General features: G+C 48.3%; 1 protein-coding gene across 3 annotated transcripts in view; it reads right to left on the bottom strand.

Annotated features, from left to right (window-relative positions):
• Positions 1 to 240: 240 nt before the first annotated feature.
• PER1 (period circadian regulator 1) overlaps positions 241 to 17,317 on the bottom strand; it is a 29,497-nt gene continuing 12,420 nt past the window's right edge. For 2 of the 3 annotated variants that reach the window (XM_069948752.1, XM_069948744.1), the window contains exons 2-23: positions 13,955 to 14,244; positions 13,475 to 13,567; positions 12,853 to 13,013; positions 12,568 to 12,689; positions 12,230 to 12,431; positions 11,014 to 11,065; positions 9,136 to 9,278; positions 8,702 to 8,780; positions 8,509 to 8,615; positions 8,213 to 8,366; positions 7,977 to 8,085; positions 7,655 to 7,786; positions 7,025 to 7,133; positions 6,786 to 6,942; positions 6,584 to 6,699; positions 6,307 to 6,498; positions 5,920 to 6,129; positions 5,118 to 5,836; positions 4,886 to 5,039; positions 2,768 to 2,999; positions 2,511 to 2,661; positions 241 to 770 (exon numbers count right to left, since the gene is read on the bottom strand). In XM_069948752.1, coding sequence (XP_069804853.1) covers positions 639 to 770; positions 2,511 to 2,661; positions 2,768 to 2,999; positions 4,886 to 5,039; positions 5,118 to 5,836; positions 5,920 to 6,129; positions 6,307 to 6,498; positions 6,584 to 6,699; positions 6,786 to 6,942; positions 7,025 to 7,133; positions 7,655 to 7,786; positions 7,977 to 8,085; positions 8,213 to 8,366; positions 8,509 to 8,615; positions 8,702 to 8,780; positions 9,136 to 9,278; positions 11,014 to 11,065; positions 12,230 to 12,431; positions 12,568 to 12,689; positions 12,853 to 13,013; positions 13,475 to 13,567; positions 13,955 to 14,184 — 3,756 coding nt within the window. In that variant the 5' untranslated portion in view covers positions 14,185 to 14,244 and the 3' untranslated portion in view covers positions 241 to 638. The remainder of the gene's footprint in view (positions 771 to 2,510; positions 2,662 to 2,767; positions 3,000 to 4,885; positions 5,040 to 5,117; positions 5,837 to 5,919; positions 6,130 to 6,306; positions 6,499 to 6,583; positions 6,700 to 6,785; positions 6,943 to 7,024; positions 7,134 to 7,654; positions 7,787 to 7,976; positions 8,086 to 8,212; positions 8,367 to 8,508; positions 8,616 to 8,701; positions 8,781 to 9,135; positions 9,279 to 11,013; positions 11,066 to 12,229; positions 12,432 to 12,567; positions 12,690 to 12,852; positions 13,014 to 13,474; positions 13,568 to 13,954; positions 14,245 to 17,317) is intronic. The other variant, XM_069948762.1, reaches the window with a different exon arrangement.

Below are 17,317 nucleotides of genomic sequence, written 5' to 3'. Positions count from 1 at the left end.
ACACCACATAGCACGCTGTATTCTCTTCCTGTAACACCACACAGCACGCTGTATTCTCTACCTGTAACACCACACAGCACGCTGTAATCTCTACCTGTAACACCACACAGCACTCTGGCACCAGTTGATTTGAAAGAAGTAATTTCTTGGTCAACCTCCCCTTTAAGGCTTCTATATTGACTCAATGAAGGTTTACCACGGCTGGGGGGTGCATAAATAAACTATTCCACTACAGTCCCATAAAAAATAGAACAGGAGGTCTTTATTTACAGAACCGTACAAACGTCAGACAACCGAGTGTTACTCCGCGCCCATCGGACGTGACCGGACCCACCCCCGCCCCTCACACACAACCATGATAAATTAAGACAGTTTACAAAAATATATATATATAAAGAAAATGAACATCCATGCCGTTCTAGGCTGTCCCCTTCCATTCAGCGTTGGTGGATGATTGGCGGCAGTCTTGTAGTTAGAGTCCATGGCTTTAGCTGAATGGCGTTCCCCAGGATCAGAGAGATGAGGAATCCTCGCCCCCCACCTCCCTCCCGGGTTCTCCAGTCTTCCCTTCCTATGAATCATTGTGATATATACATAAGGCAGCTTGGAATTCTCAGACGGATGGGGGAGGAGGGAGTTCAGCTGGTGACAGACGCCTCCGCTGGGGCCTCTTCGCCTCCCGTTCTGCACTCACCTCCCTCTTCCATCATTATCGATAGATCCAGATCTTCCTCGTAATTGGAGGCGTCAGGGGAGCAGCCTGTGCAGGACTGAAGGGGACAACGCGGGGTTAACATGATGCAGAAGTGCTGTGTGTACAGTGATGGCTGCAGGAGCTCCGAATACACAACATGGGAGGGGAACCAATACATCAGGGGGCAGCCATATCATACAGAGCTGCCGCCCCACCAACCTAAGTAACCGGGGGAGAAGAACCAAGACCCCAATGGTCACTGCTGAGCTCCAGCAGGAGAAACATCCTCCAATCTGAGCAGCCAGGAGCAAACAGCTCCTAGCAACGGACACATAAAAGCCGACGGGAGGTTAAATAGACACAGCTGAAGGAAGCTCCGACTGTACGGAACAAGATTCTCCGCTCTGAGGAAACCAAGATTGAACTTTATGGCCTCATAACTAACAATCCTGTCTGGAGGAGACCGGACACTGCCCACCACCTGCCCCCATACCATCCCTACAGTGAGGAGGAGACCGGACACTGCCCATCACTTGCCCCATACCATCCCTACAGTGAGGAGGAGACCGGACACTGCCCATCACTTGCCCCATACCATCCCTACAGTGAGGAGGAGACCGGACACTGCCCATCACCTGCCCCCATACCATCCCTACAGTGAGGAGGAGACCGGACACTGCCCATCACCTGCCCCATACCATCCCTACAGTGAGGAGGAGACCAGGCACTACCCCTCACCTGCCCCCATACCATCCCTACAGTGAGGAGGAGACCAGACACTGCCCCTCACCTGCCCCCATACCATCCCTACAGTGAGGAGGAGACCAGACACTGCCCCTCACCTGCCCCCATACCATCCCTACAGTGAGGAGGAGACCGGGCAATGCCCATCACCTGCCCCATACCATCCCTACAGTGAGGAGGAGACCGGGCACTGCCATCACCTGCCCTGTACCATCCCTACAGTGAGGAGGAGACCAGGCACTGCCCCTCACCTGCCCCATACCATCCCTACAGTGAGGAGGAGACACCTGCCCATCACCTGCCCTGTACCATCCCTACAGTGAGGAGGAGACCAGGCACTGCCCCTCACCTGCCCCATACCATCCCTACAGTGAAGAGGAGACCGGGCACTGCCCATCACCTGCCCCATACCATCCCTACAGTGAGGAGGAGACCACTGCCCATCACCTGCCCCCATTCCATCCCTACAGTGAGGAGGAGACCACTGCCCATCACCTGCCCCATACCATCCCTACAGTGAGGAGGAGACCAGGCACTGCCCATCACCTGCCCCATACCATCCCTACAGGGAGGAGGAGACCACTGCCCATCACCTGCCCCCATACCATCCCTACAGTGAGGAGGAGACCACTGCCCATCACCTGCCCCATACCATCCCTACAGTGAGGAGGAGACCACTGCCCATCACCTGCCCCATACCATCCCTACGGTGAGGAGGAGACCACTGCCCATCACCTGCCCCCATACCATCCCTACAGGGAGGAGGAGACCACTGCCCATCACCTGCCCCCATACCATCCCTACAGTGAGGAGGAGACTGGGCCCATCACCTGCCCTGTACCATCCCTACAGGGAGGAGGAGACCAGGCACTGCCCATCACCTGCCCCATACCATCCCTACAGGGAGGAGGAGACCACTGCCCATCACCTGCCCCCATACCATCCCTACAATAAAGAGAAGACTGGTCCTGCCCATCACCTGCCTCAGAAGCGGCTCAGAGGCAACTCTGGAGACCTGAAACATTGGTGTAATATTGGGCCATACCCGGCTACTGTCTCTGTATACACTCACTGTGATATTGATGACATGGGGTAGACGGCCTTTCCGGACCCAGGCATGGACCTCCCCCAACTCCTTCTTCTGCTCCTCGCTGAACTTAGGCTGATTTCTTTGAAGTTGCCGAAGTTTCTCCCGATCTTCCCGAAGGACGCTTTCAAGATCTCTGTGAGGGTGGACCAGTGAGGTCTTAGATCAGAAGGAACTAGACCAAGACTAAGATCTAGCCGGGACCTGCGTCCTCCTACAAGTATAAACACTAATGGTCTAACCTGGAAGGGAGCTGGTAGGACATCATGACTTCATGGTCGGCGTTGGCCATAAGGAGCCAGAGCGGGTCCTGCATGACGTATCTGATCACTTTTTGTTCCACTTCCTCCCTCTCCGACTTTTTGACTCTTAAGTCTGTCTCTGAGGAGTCAATACTACCAAAATATTTGCTGGTGTTGCTGCCCTCGCTGCTCCCTGGCGGGAAATTAGAAAGGATTCGATTGTACTTAAGCTCTAGAAAAGTGTGAAATAAGGTGAAATAATATTCTATGAGACTGGATACAATATTACCGCACAGGTTATATATATATGTTACCCGGCTGTGTGATGTCATAATATACATAGTGTTACCCGGCTGTGTGATGTCATAATATACATAGTGTTACCCGGCTGTGTAATATAATATATAGTGTTACCCGGCTGTGTGATGTTATAATATACATAGTGTTACCCGTCTGTATGATGTCATAATATACATAGTGTTACCCGTCTGTATGATGTCATAATATACATAGTGTTACCCGGCTGTGTAATATAATCTATAGTGTTACCCGGCTGTGTGATGTTATAATATACATAGTGTTACCCAGCTGTGTGATGTTATAATATACATAGTGTTACCCGGCTGTGTGATGTCATAATATACATAGTGTTACCAGGCTGTGTGATGTCATAATATACATAGTGTTACCCGTCTGTATGATGTCATAATATACATAGTGTTACCCGGCTGTGTGATATAATATACATAGTGTTACCCGGCTGTGTGATGTCATAATATACATAGTGTTACCCGGCTGTGTGATGTCATAATATACATAGTGTTACCCGTCTGTATGATGTCATAATATACATAGTGTTACCCGGCTGTGTGATATAATATATATTGTTACCCGTCTGTATGATGTCATAATATACAGTGTTACCCGGCTGTGTGATGTCATAATATACATAGTGTTACCCGGCTGTGTGATGTCATAATATACATAGTGTTACCCGGCTGTGTGATGTTATAATATACATAGTGTTACCCGTCTGTATGATGTCATAATATACATAGTGTTACCCGGCTGTGTGATATAATATATATTGTTACCCGGCTGTGTGATGTCATAATATACATAGTGTTATCCGGCTGTGTGATGTTATAATATACATAGTGTTACACGGCTGTGTGATGTCATAATATACATAGTGTTACCAGGCTGTGTGATGTCATAATATACATAGTGTTATCCGGCTGTGTGATGTTATAATATACATAGTGTTACCGGGCTGTGTGATGTTATAATATACATAGTGTTACCAGGCTGTGTGATGTTATAATATACATTGTGTTACCGGGCTGTGTGATGTTATAATATACATAGTGTTACCCGGCTGTGTGATATAATATATATTGTTACCTGTCTCTGTGATGTCATAATATACATAGTGTTAGCCGGCTGTGTGATGTCATATTATACATAGTGTTACCCAGCTGTGTGATATAATATATATTGTTACCAGGCTGTGCGATGTCATAATACACATAGTGTTACCTCGCTGTGTGATGTCATAATATACATAGTGCTTCCCTGCTGTGTGATGTCATAATATACATAGTGTTACCCGGCTGTGTGATGTCATAATATGCATAGTATTACCCATCTGTATGATGTCATAATATACATAGTGCTACCTGTCTGTGTGATGTCATAATATACAGTGTTAACTCTGTGTGATGTCATAATCACCACTTTGTAACCTCATTGTGTGATATATCTATAGTGTTACCCCCTCCATGTGATGTCATAATATCCATATTACTACAGTGAGTGATGTCATAATATTCTAAGTGTTGCTTCATTATGTACCATTGTAATATCGAGTGTTAGCTCAATGTGTGATGTCATATCTATAGCACCTTGCCATGTGAGATCACAACCATAGTGTTACTTCTATATGTGATGTAATACCGTTACCTCACTCTATGATGTCATACTATCCAGTGTTGTGATGTCATACTATCCACAGTTACCTCTGCATGTGATGTCATACTATCCTAAGCATTACCTTGTTGGGTGATGTCACTACATGGTGTGATGTTATAAGAGCAGAGATCAGCTGGCCGTACTCACGGGTGCCACAAGCCGATGTGCTTCCTCCGTTAGATCCCATGGATCCTGATGCAGATCCTGTGCCCGAGCAGGAATCCTCATGGAGAAGCAGATCCAGAAGATCACTGGAGCTGGAGAGAGCATCGTTGTGTGATGAAGACTCCTGGGGGTCACCCTGCACACGGAGGGGAGAGGTTAGTCGGGACTGATAATAAGAGAGGTCAGCAGGGTCACCAGATGGGCTGTGACTTACCATACAGTTCTCGGCCTGTCTGTCCTCTCTATTTCCAGGCACTGCATTGGGCCCTCCAGCGTTCACATTCCCAGGGGCCGCTCCTTTATTATCCTCTTCCACCTCCCATTCGCCTCCGGCAGCTGCTGCGCCTCCTCCGGGTTGCGGTAACTCCTCCATCTGCAGCAGGTCTAGCTGTAACGGGGAGCTGCACCGGGACGGAAATAAGCGCTGGGGCGGGGATGAGGACCGCGATGGAGGAGGGCATGACGCAGCGGGTTGTACAGGAGGAGGAGCAGGCGTCGGGGGCGGAGCTTCAGAGGCAGACATCGGGACGTCAGGTGTCGGATTGAAGGGTGGAAAGCCAGAAACTCCAGGATAGAAAGGAGGTGCCACGGGGGGAGGTTGGAAGAGATAGTTGGGGAGCACTAGAGCTACGATGGGGGTAACTAGAGGGTATCTGGGGAGCGATGGGGCAGGCTCGGGGGCAGGGGCTCGGGGGGAAAACATTGGGAGGGGATAACCAGGCATGCCAGGGGGAGGAGGGGGGAGGAGAGGCGGCTCCTGGTGATGAGATGGCGGCATGGAGCTCGGCGTGGCAGGTTTGCCTTGCTTTGGCCTCTTGGCTTTTGACTTCCTACTCTTGCTCCGCCGTCCCCCTGTATTTGCCCCATCCTTCGAGGGGGTGGAGGGGTTCTTAGCTGAGGCATTATGCTGATGGGAAAGCGAGGGCTTAGTACCTGCAAGATAACAAAAATAGTCATCAGATTAAAAGCTAAAAACAATAGAATACAATATCTGTCCACCCTGATGAAGAACTGACCTCTCGGGGCACGTTGGCTCTGCTCATCCCATACACCGACAGGGATGGGGTCAAACACCCGCAGCTGGCTCAGGTTGTGTACTCGGGTGAGGAAGGCCTGCTCCTCGCGCTGCGTGTGAGCCGACAGGACCTCCTTGGTCAGACCCAACGGCCGGAGCGGAGGCGCCGGAGCCGCAGGACATGATGGCTCTTCCAAAGGGACCATTTCGGCTGCGGTTTAAAGCGGAGGCAGCAGCAATGGACGAGATGAAGGGAAGACGTGATACAACGTTAGCAACACAAAACAAGACGTGAGATCACAAAACCGTTAACCGTTATCGCAGACCCGTCAAATCAGCGTCCACCGCGTCCATGCCCCCCCTCCAGGTTATTAATCTAAAGATTTACCCGAGTCTGGCGGCTTTTTGTCTCCTACATGGACGATGGTACTGCTAAAGCTTCCTTGACTGGTGATGGAAACCACACTCTCCGCCTTGCTAGGCGGTAATGGAGGCAAAGGAGCGAGAGGAGAGGAACCTACTGCGGAGGGTGCAGGAGGGGGAGGCAGTTCCGGCTGTTGAGGTGGACCGCTCGAGGGGTCTGCAAAAAGATATGAGCTGTAAAACCTCTTGTTTTCCCCTCTAACCACCGTGAATGAATCTCCACCAGATTTCCGGGTACTCACCCTCTTTGTCGCTCTCTCCGGTTTTCTGCTTCTCCTCCTCGGAGGTTGAGGAGGTGTACGAGGAGGAGCCACATTTTCTTTTCACAGTGCTGGGGAGGTTACAGCTTTCCAGGTATCTAAGAGTAGGATGTAAAGGATGTGTGAGAAGAAAGCGCGGTAAGGAAGAGGAAGCGGAGAAGCCCGGCCGGGGATCACTTCTTACCGGATGATGCTGTCCAGGCAGTTGATCTGCTGGTAAGAATAATTAGACGACTCCTTTCGGGTTAGCTCCTCCGGGACACATGGAGTCCGACTGGGCGCAGTATTGGGTGAAGTGTTGTCTGCAATGGCTGAAGGGATCGTACGAGGAGGGGCAAGAGCTAAAAGAAGAAAAGGTGGCGTTACTCAACATCTCAGACCCAAAGTGACCAACACTGTTCTCTGACCAACATATTCACCTACCCTGAAAGTGTCCTCTCTGGTGCGGGCGGATCACCCGGGACCCCAGGAACATCTGCTGACCCTGACTCTTGACTTTATGTACATTCTGACAGAACTCCTGAAATGTCATCTGAGGAGGCAAAACCACATTCATTATTCTGCCATCTTCTAACCTCCAGCTGGTGCAAAACAGAAATTCCCATCATGTCTGGACAGCCAAAGGACCAAAATTTACTTACTAAAATTTTTATTTCCTGGAGTCTGTAGGCAGTACAAGCTTAGAATGGCCGTTCTGCTGCCTAGGGACTCCAGGAAATTAGACTTTTAGTAAGTAATTTTTGTTTTTCTTGATTTTCCTACAGCAGCACAACAAATGTCTGCCATGGGACAATCAGGAAAACCAAAATTCAATGACTGCAAGTCTAATTTCCTGGAGTCCATAGGCAGCAGAACAATTGTCAACAGCCATTTTAAGCAGGACAATTTAGCTTTGGCTGTCCAGGCAGGATGGAAATGGTAGTTTTGCAACTGCTAGAGGGTAGAAGGTTCCCCATCCCTGTTATAAGGAGAGGGGTAGAACGTGTGGGGGGCAGTTATAACTCCTTTCCACATGACACGAAGCAAATGATGACTTGGGCTCATTCCACTTACAGGTTTGGGATCTGTCCCGTCCTCAGTGACCATGGCGTTGCTATCACTGGACGAGGCGTTGCAGTGGAATGGCTCCTGTGAAGTGTTGCTCCCACCACTACCGTTACCGCCGGAGTTGGTGTTGTGCACCGGCTAAAAAAAGAAATAAATAACAAGTGTCAGAAACTCTCTACATGATCCTTAAACAAGAGACTAAAGACACCTTGCAGACATCTTGGCTGGACTAGTTGGGCCGTGACCGCTACTCAGAGAAGCCAAAGACGAGACGGTCACAACAATAGACAACAGTGATAGGCAGAGGACCCCTTTATGGTGCCTGTACCTGCATCAGTATGCGGTGAATCTGCTCGGACAGCTCCTGAATATCAGGATCCAGAGATTTCAGCTCTGCCCCTTTGGGGGCCGTAAAGACGTCTTCATTGAGCGGACTCCTGCGGAGGAGAGAGGTACGTATATGAGGTAGAGGGTAGATTGGGGGGGGGGGGGCACCTGCTATAGGCAGATTTGTGTTGGGAAAGTGTGTGTGTGTGTGTGGGGGGGGGGGGGCATGGTACTCACGTTCGAACTTTGTGTCTTCCGAGGATAAAGGAAACTTTTCTGCTCCAGGGATTGACAAAGCTGCTCCAGCTGGTATCGATGGTGACGTACTCTCCGGAGCGGGCACACAGGCGGATGGGCGAGTGATCGAAAGGCTGGCCGGCCTGCTGGAGGACTAAGGAGGGGGATGAGAGGAAGACGGGTGAGGAGGGAGGTGACCGAAAACATGGAGGTCTCAAACCCGTCATCTATGACCCCTACACCCGTCCACAGACAATAAATCACGGCGGGTCCGGCACAGGCCTGGGCACATTTACCTTTCTTATGTATCGCCAGCATGAGCGGCCGGTCATCAGGATGGATGAAAAACAGGACCGGCATCCCGATGAGATCCTGCGGGAGGTATCCGAGCAGAGGGACGGCCCTGCAACACATGATGAGGGTTATACACCGATCCTCAGAGAGTGCGGCCAGGGGGGCAGGAGCCTAATCCACATCTAATCCACTCACCTCTCATCCACCTCCTGGAACACACAGCTCGGGGTATGTCTGGTGGTGAAGATCCTCTTATCTGGGGGGATGCGGGGGGCTGAGGACGAGAGGGACTGGTCACACAAAATGTAAAATACCCCCTCCTTGTATAAATGCCTCCCCCATGCCCATCAGCTATAAATTCAGCATTAAAGGAGCAGCTCAGAATTAGACAGCTTCCTTCCAGGAACAGCGCCACCCCTGTTTACAGGTTGCAAGTGGTATTGCAGCTTAGCTCTATTAAAGTGAATGGAGCTGAGCTGTAATACCACACACAACCTGTGCACAGATGTGGCGCTGTTTATAACCCCTTTAAAGGGAAATACTCAAGAATATAGTTTCCTATTAGGAGTGCTGTAATACGTGGCGTTCTCCTTTAACCCCCCACTAGTATGTGCTCCATGTCCTCTTACCCTCGTATCCCGAATGGATTTTCTCTGCGATCAGCAGACAGCACGGCTGCCCCTCTGCGTTGTCCGAGTCTCGCACCTTCATCAGGTACGGGGTGAGGCGGAACGGGTGATAGCGGAGGTTCATATCCCGCTCTCGGCCCCCACTGAAAACACACACCTGCAATAAGACCAGAGCCGGGGAGACCACAGCAGCAAAGGGGGGCACGATAATGTGAGGAGAGACGGAGGGGGGTGGGGGCAACGGGGTGAGATGGGAAACATGGAGTGATCGGCCTCCCCGCAGCCACCGGGTGACTTCAGTCTGCAGAAGAAGTGTGTGACCTGCGGAGGCCGCGATGCCCAATCGTGCACAAACAACTGCAGGATCTTACCTGGAAGCCGCTCCGACCCCCTGTACAATATATATGACTGCCCCCCGTATAACACACTGCTATAATACCGCCACTCAGCCCTTGTTACATAAAATGTTTTCCAATAGTCCGGCACTGACAGGCATGCCAGATTAGCGGCAGTATATAGTCACCAGGCACACTGTATATAGAAACCGGGCACACTGTTTAAAAAAACCTAGTACTACGTATACAGTAACCGGGCAAACTGTATACAGTAACCAGGCACACCGTATATAGTCACCAGACACACCCCATACAGTAACTGTGCACACCGTATATAGCCACCAAGCACACTATATAGAACCCTGGCACGCGGTATACAGTAACTGTGCACACCGTATATAGCCACCAAGCACACTGTATATAGAACCCTGGCACACGGTATACAGTAACTGTGCACACCATATATAGTAAGCGTTCATTCACATATGGCGAGCCTCGCAGATAAAAGGTTACACAGCTGTTCTGCAGAGTGGGGGAGGTGAGTGGGTGAATGACGCACAACATGGCGCTACGTTAATCACCGGCTCCTTTGTGTGGCTGTAGATTACGGTATATGGGGTAGGCGGAAGAATTCTCTCCTGTGTGTATACAGGCGATAGAGGCTTATGCTATATATGTACATGCTTCCTCTCACTACACAGACGCATCATCATCATCCACTGTCCTGTAATAGAGGCACACGTATACACTCACCCCAGACAGTGCCCCTGTGATGTATGATATGGAACAGTCCAGTCTCATTTGTTAGCCCACTCGGCCACCAGGAGTTTATTTTTCTACCACCAGAACTTTATTATTACACCACCAGATCACCAGGATTCTATTATAACATTACTAGACCACCAGGATTCTAGTATTACACCACTTGACTACCAGGATTCTAGTATTACAAGACTATGATTCTATTATTATGCCACCAGAATGTTATAACTCCACCAGATCACCAAGATGCTATCATTATATCGTTATTCAACTAGAATTTTAATATTACACCCCTAGACCGCCAGGATTTTACTATTACACCACTAGACCGCCAGGATTTTACTATTACACTACTAGACCACCACGATTTTAAAATTACACCACTAGACCGCCAAGATTTTACTAATACACCACTAGACCGCCAGGATTTTATTATTACACCACTAGACCGCCAGGATTTTATTATTACACCACTAGACCGCCAGAATTTTATTATTACACCACTAGACCACCAGGGATGGTAGTATCATTATTATTAACCAGTTTGTGATCACCCAGCCTAAGGGTTACGGACATCCCCTCGATACTATATCAGATCTGACTATGTATACTGTGATAGTGATCAGTCCATCCACACTCTTTACATACACTTAGTTTGTGTTATCAGTATTTTTGGAGCTCGGTATGAATGGGACAGCACATCTCTCCTCTCTGTATAAAATAATTATAAATACATTAGTTAGAGGTATCTTAGGCCTTTCTCCTATTATACGATACCCACCTGATCCGGCAGAATACAGATTTCTCCTGGGTGTAGTCCATGGATGCTGTATCTGTAGGGGAGGGAAGAGCGTCAAGTGTTAGTCTTCATATGTACAGAGAGAATGGCTGCAATGCCTTACAGAGAACACTGAGGATCGGCTGAGTACCATCAGTGTGTGGCTAGCATATCATCAAGATTCCTGTCCCAGACCACTATCCACAAGACCACCAGGACAAATATATTAATAAAACAACTATGGATCTGTACTCACTAGAATACCACTAGGGTCTAGTACTTACTAATCCTCTAGAGCACCAGGGATATTAGGTACTAGCCTACTAGAGCACCAGGTCTACTACTTACTAATATACTAGCTCACCAGGGATATTAGTCACTAGTCCACTAGAGCACCAGGACTATTGCTTACTAATCTACTAGAGCACCAGGTCTCTTACTAATCCACTAGAGCACCAGGTCTACTACTTACTAATCTACTAGCTCACCAGGGATTTTAGTCACTAGTCCACTAGAGCACCAGGTCTATTGCTTACTAATGCACTAGAGCACTAAGTCTATTACTTACTTATCCACTAGAGCACCAGGTCTCTTATTAATCCACTAGGACACCAGGTCTATTATTTACTAATCTACTAGGACACCAGGTCTATTGGTTACTAATCCACTAGGACACCAGGTCTATAATTAACTAATCCACTAGCTCATCAGGGATATTAGTTACTAGCACACAGAGCACCAGGTCTATTACTTACTAATGCACTAGAGCACCAGGTCTCTTACTAATGCACTAGAGCACCAGGTCTCTTACTAATCCACTAGAGCACAAGGTCTATTACGAATCCACTAGGACACTAGGTCTATTACTTACTAATCTACTAGGACACCAGGTCTATTGGTTACTAATCCACTAGGACACCAGGTCTATTACTTACTAATCCACCAAGAACATTATTATAAGCCACTATATTGGACATATAAGCCCAGATCACTTGGATCACCTACCAAAGTAAAAATATTACATTAATTATTGCAATAAATGTCTGATTATTCAGATCTGATACAGAGGTAGTTCCCTGAGCTGACCATTATATATATATATATAGCCATGTATAGCAGAATCAGTTTATGCAGGTGTGTGAGTGATTTCCTCAGGGCTGTGACCCTGTATATGAGTATATAGGGTGTATATAGATGGAGGGGGGGGGGTCATCCTTACCTCCAGAGGTGCAGCTACTCCACGAGGGAAGGTGATACGGCGCTGTGGATCCATAGAACACGCTGACATCTTGCGGAGCCAGAAATTCAGCAAAAATGGCCCCTTTAAACACGTCCCTTTTGCAGTGCAGGATATGAGAAGCCTGGTCAGAAATGTACACGATCCGACCGGTGATGAAGGAGACGGCCACTGAAAAGGTGTCCTATGAGACGGCACGGAAAGGTGAAACACGGTGTGTGAGAGTCCGCCGTACCAGGCATAGTCTAGGGGCAGACCACCCCAGTTCTAGACTCTGGACGCCATTTCTTTCCAGGACCCCACTGACCCGTGACACTTACCGGGTTCTTTAGAGTGTATTCCGAGGTGACACTCTCCACCTCCTCGATGGTGAAGCTGGACATGTCCAGGCTGCAGGGCTGCGACTCATCTATGGTCCATTGCTGATAATATTCCTGGTTGGCTGAAGAGAATAAAACACATGATGTAAATGTGCAGCTCAATGCCAGTAAGCAGCTGACAAAGCCACCTGTATGTAACGTACATGACCACCACAGTCCACGTTTTTTCAGGTTGACATCTGATGGGCATCTACCCTGACCATCCAGGCGTCCACGTCTACTCACCTCGGACCTGTTTGACACAGGAGAGTGCGTACTGGAGCGTGGCCAGGGTCCCCGATTTGCCTTTTCCCCTCTTCTCGGACGGCAGACGTATCTTCAGCTCCTTTAGAGCCTTCATCAGCTCCTTCTGATTTTTCTCCCGGGCGGACTGTTCACTGCTGCAGGTAGAAGGGTGATAAAAGATGGAGATGGAGGGGTTAAAGGGGGTTATACAGGCTTAGAAATACATGGCCAGAAACAGCGCCACTCTTGTCCTCAGTCTGGGTGCAGTAGTGCAGCTCAGTTCTATTGAAAAGAATGGAGCTGAATTGTAATACTAAACACAACCTGAGGACAGGGGGTGGCGCTGTTTTGCAAAAAAAAAAAACCAAACTTTTTTTCTATTCCTGTATTGTGGTTTGACTGAATATATTAACCGTGGCAGCGATTTACTATTTGTGTAACTCTGCAGGTACATCGAAGACTTGTCTCACGTCTTGGCCGACTGACTGTGCATCTACCGGACTGCTCATGGTGCCCAGTATTTGCCATGTTATATTGCGGTAGATATGACTTTATACGTTATCTTGGTTAAGCTGAATTATGATTACAGCTCTGGATGTGGATGCAATAGACTTACCTGCAGCCACTGGTGGAGGGATTGTCCTGCTCGGAGCTGGCGCTCAGGAGGCTGTAAGCAATGGAGCTGCTCGGGGGTGATGGGCTGTGAGAGTTTGTACTGTAGAGGGAGAGAATAGTATATTTCCATACAGGTTTAGGGGTCACCATCTCAGTCATGCTCCCCTACACAAGGTATAGTAGAAATGAGAGTCCACACAAATACCATAGAAATGTTTCCTAGGTCAAACCCGTGGACTCACCACTAACCACTTAAAGGGGTTTTCCAGGCTTAGAAAAACATGTCCGCTTTCTTCCAGAAACAGTGCCACTCAGGTCCTCAGTTTGGGTGCGGTATTGCAGCTTAGTTCCATTAGAAGTAATACCACACACAACCTGAGGACAGGGGTGGCGCTGTTTCTGCAAGAAAGTAGCTGTGCTTTCTCCACTTCTAGGGAAGCCCTTTAACCAGCTTGCTCCCCTGCCCATCGCTCCTCTTCCCACTCACCTCTTGCTGCTCTCTGTGGCCTCCAGCATGGCTGAATCTTTGCCGTTGCCGCTGGTGCTGCTGTGGGAACTGCGGCTTTGCCGTGACTCGTTCCCGTTGGATTCGTTGCCGCTGGAGCCATGACTATTGGTGTCGGTCTCGTCTTGTTGAGTGCCCTCCATTTCCCGGTTCCCCCGTGTTCTCCTTCCTCTCTCCCCCAGGGGAGGAGGAGGTTCGCACGGCCCGTTCATCCCCTCCGTATTGGCGGATCAGTGGCGTGAAGAACCAGAGACAAAATGAAGAATGACGATCTGCGAAGGAGAAGACAGAGGCCGAGGTTACACGGGGAAGCGGCTGCCATCTCCGAGGACACTGTGCACACTAATGTACTATATACACAACCAGCAAAGGATCTGATAGAAAATATCTACACCGCCACATCACACCTACACCGCAACCCCATTATGTCAGATGGCATCTGCTGCCAGCACCACCAGTGACATAATAACTCATAACAAGTGGATGATACCATTATATAATGGGTTACATAAATGGGTGATTATATCTGAGTAGTATCCACCTACGGGTACAGCGTCATATGTACCGCCCAGACCAGCAACACACAGATATAGTACACCTATATACTACACACTACTCCATAACAGGGGATCACAGGAAACACAATGCATGCTAATAAGCTGAGGTTTATAGGGGCAGTATTATAGTAGTTATATTCCTGTATAGAGGAGCAGTATTATAGTAGTTATATTCCTGTATATAGGAGCAGTATTATAGTAGTTATATTCTTGTATATAGGAGCAGTATTATAGTAGTTATATTCTTGTATATAGGGGGGCAGTATTATAGTAGTTATATTCTTGTATATAGGGGGGCAGTATTATAGTAGTTATATTCCTGTATATAGGGGGCAGTATTATAGTAGTTATATTCCTGTATATAGGAGCAGTATTATAGTAGTTATATTCCTGTATATAGGATCAGTATTATAGTAGTTATATCCCTCTATATAGGAGCAGTATTATAGTAGTTATATCCCTCTATATAGGGGGCAGTATTATAGTAGTTATATTCCTGTATATAGGGAGCAGTATTATAGTAGTTATATTCCTGTATATAGGATCAGTATTATAGTAGTTATATCCCTGTATATAGGAGCAGTATTATAGTAGTTATATCCCTGTATGAGCAGTATTATAGTAGTTATATCCCTGTATATAGGGGGCGGTATTATAGTAGTTATATCCCTGTATATAGGGAGCAGTATTATAGTAGTTATATTCTTGTATATAGGAGCAGTATTATAGTAGTTATATTATTATATATAGGAGGCGGTATTATAGTAGTTATATCCCTGTATATAGGAGCAGTATTATAGTAGTTATATTCTTGTATATAGGGAGCAGTATTATAGTAGTTATATTCCTGTATATAGGAGCAGTATTATAGTAGTTATATTCTTGTATATAGGGGGCAGTATTATAGTAGTTATATTCTTGAAAACTAACTACGGCATTTGTTCTTCCTTATGTACGGTTGAAATAAAATTTAGAATCACTACTTTATTTGGCAAAACCTACTTGTTTTAATGCTTTTACCATAAAACTCTGGAGCGATGACTGCATCAGTGTGAATAATAGGCTGTATACATATGACCCTGTAATACCTGTCCTAGTGGCAGTGAGCTGAGGACACATAGAGGCCACTCCCTCCATAACCGCTCATGTCCCCACTTCACTCCAGGGTGGATAAACCTGTTTAATAATTGCAGTACCAGGCGGCACGTAGTCAGCGCTCACATCTAGGGCTCAGTAATGGGGTTCAATCCTATCAAAAAATCCGAACTCTAGGGAATAAAGCCACAACCTCCTGGCAGTAGTTATCAGACATGGAAGATGCTGCCTGGAAAGGTCCTTAGGCTCGCTGGCAGCTCATATGGAAAGTATCTCCAGATGCGGGGGAGCAACCATCCCGGCATGTCTCAGCAGCCGAGAGTACAGAGCTCTATACTGCCGGTCTATAGGATGCTCCCCACTCTCTTAGCCAGTCTATAGGATGCTCCCCACTCTCTCAGCCAGTCTATAGGATGCTCCCCACTCTCTCAGCCAGTCTATAGGATGCTCCCCACTCTCTCAGCCAGTCTATAGGATGCTCCCCACTCTCTCAGCCAGTCTATAGGATGCTCCCCACTCTCTCAGCCAGTCTATAGGATGCTCCCCACTCTCTGAGGCAGTCTATAGGATGCTCCCCACTCTCTGAGGCAGTCTACAGGATGCTCCCCACACTCTCAGCCAGTCTACAGGATGCTCCCCACTCTCTCAGCCAGTCTATAGGATGCTCCCCACTCTCTCAGCCAGTCTATAGGATGCTCCCCACTCTCTCAGCCAGTCTATAGGATGCTCCCCACTCTCTCAGCCAGTCTATAGGATGCTCCCCACTCTCTGAGGCAGTCTATAGGATGCTCCCCACTCTCTCAGCCAGTCTATAGGATGCTCCCCACTCTCTCAGCCAGTCTACAGGATGCTCCCCACTCTCTTAGCCAGTCTATAGGATGCTCCCCACTCTCTCAGCCAGTCTATAGGATGCTCCCCACTCTCTCAGCCAGTCTATAGGATGCTCCCCACTCTCTCAGCCAGTCTATAGGATGCTCCCCACTCTCTCAGCCAGTCTATAGGATGCTCCCCACTCTCTCAGCCAGTCTATAGGATGCTCCCCACTCTCTCAGCCAGTCTATAGGATGCTCCCCACTCTCTCAGCCAGTCTATAGGATGCTCCCCACTCTCAGCCAGTCTATAGGATGCTCCCCACTCTCAGCCAGTCTATAGGATGCTCCCCACTCTCTCAGCCAGTCTATAGGATGCTCCCCACTCTCAGCCAGTCTATAGGATGCTCCCCACTCTCTGAGGCAGTCTATAGGATGCTCCCCACTCTCTCAGCCAGTCTATAGGATGCTCCCCACTCTCTTAGCCAGTCTATAGGATGCTCCCCACTCTCTGAGGCAGTCTATAGGATGCTCCCCACTCTCTTAGCCAGTCTATAGGATGCTCCCCACTACCTGAGCCAGTATATAGGATGCTACCCAGTAGGTTGCTGATATATATGTGAATTGAATACCCAGCTCATTCTCTCTCTCTGTCTCGGAGTGTGAAGCCATAAGATCCTCGTTCACCTCATTGTGTCAGGTCGATGTGATGTTCTGTCTCATGGCAATGACATGCAGAGCTGCCAGCTTACACCATGCACAGCCGTCGGGCAGCATTGCCCTAGTTCCCAGTCAGTGTGATACCTGGTTCTCTATGGGGTGCGCTCTTCGCTCCTTCATACATGAATAGTACCTAATAACCTGGCACATATGCAATGCCATGG

Source organism: Dendropsophus ebraccatus, chromosome 1 (genome assembly GCF_027789765.1).
Source record: "Dendropsophus ebraccatus isolate aDenEbr1 chromosome 1, aDenEbr1.pat, whole genome shotgun sequence".
Taxonomy (NCBI): Eukaryota; Metazoa; Chordata; class Amphibia; order Anura; family Hylidae; genus Dendropsophus; species Dendropsophus ebraccatus.
Note: the sequence above shows the minus strand (reverse complement) of the source record. Positions and strands in the feature narration are given on the sequence as shown.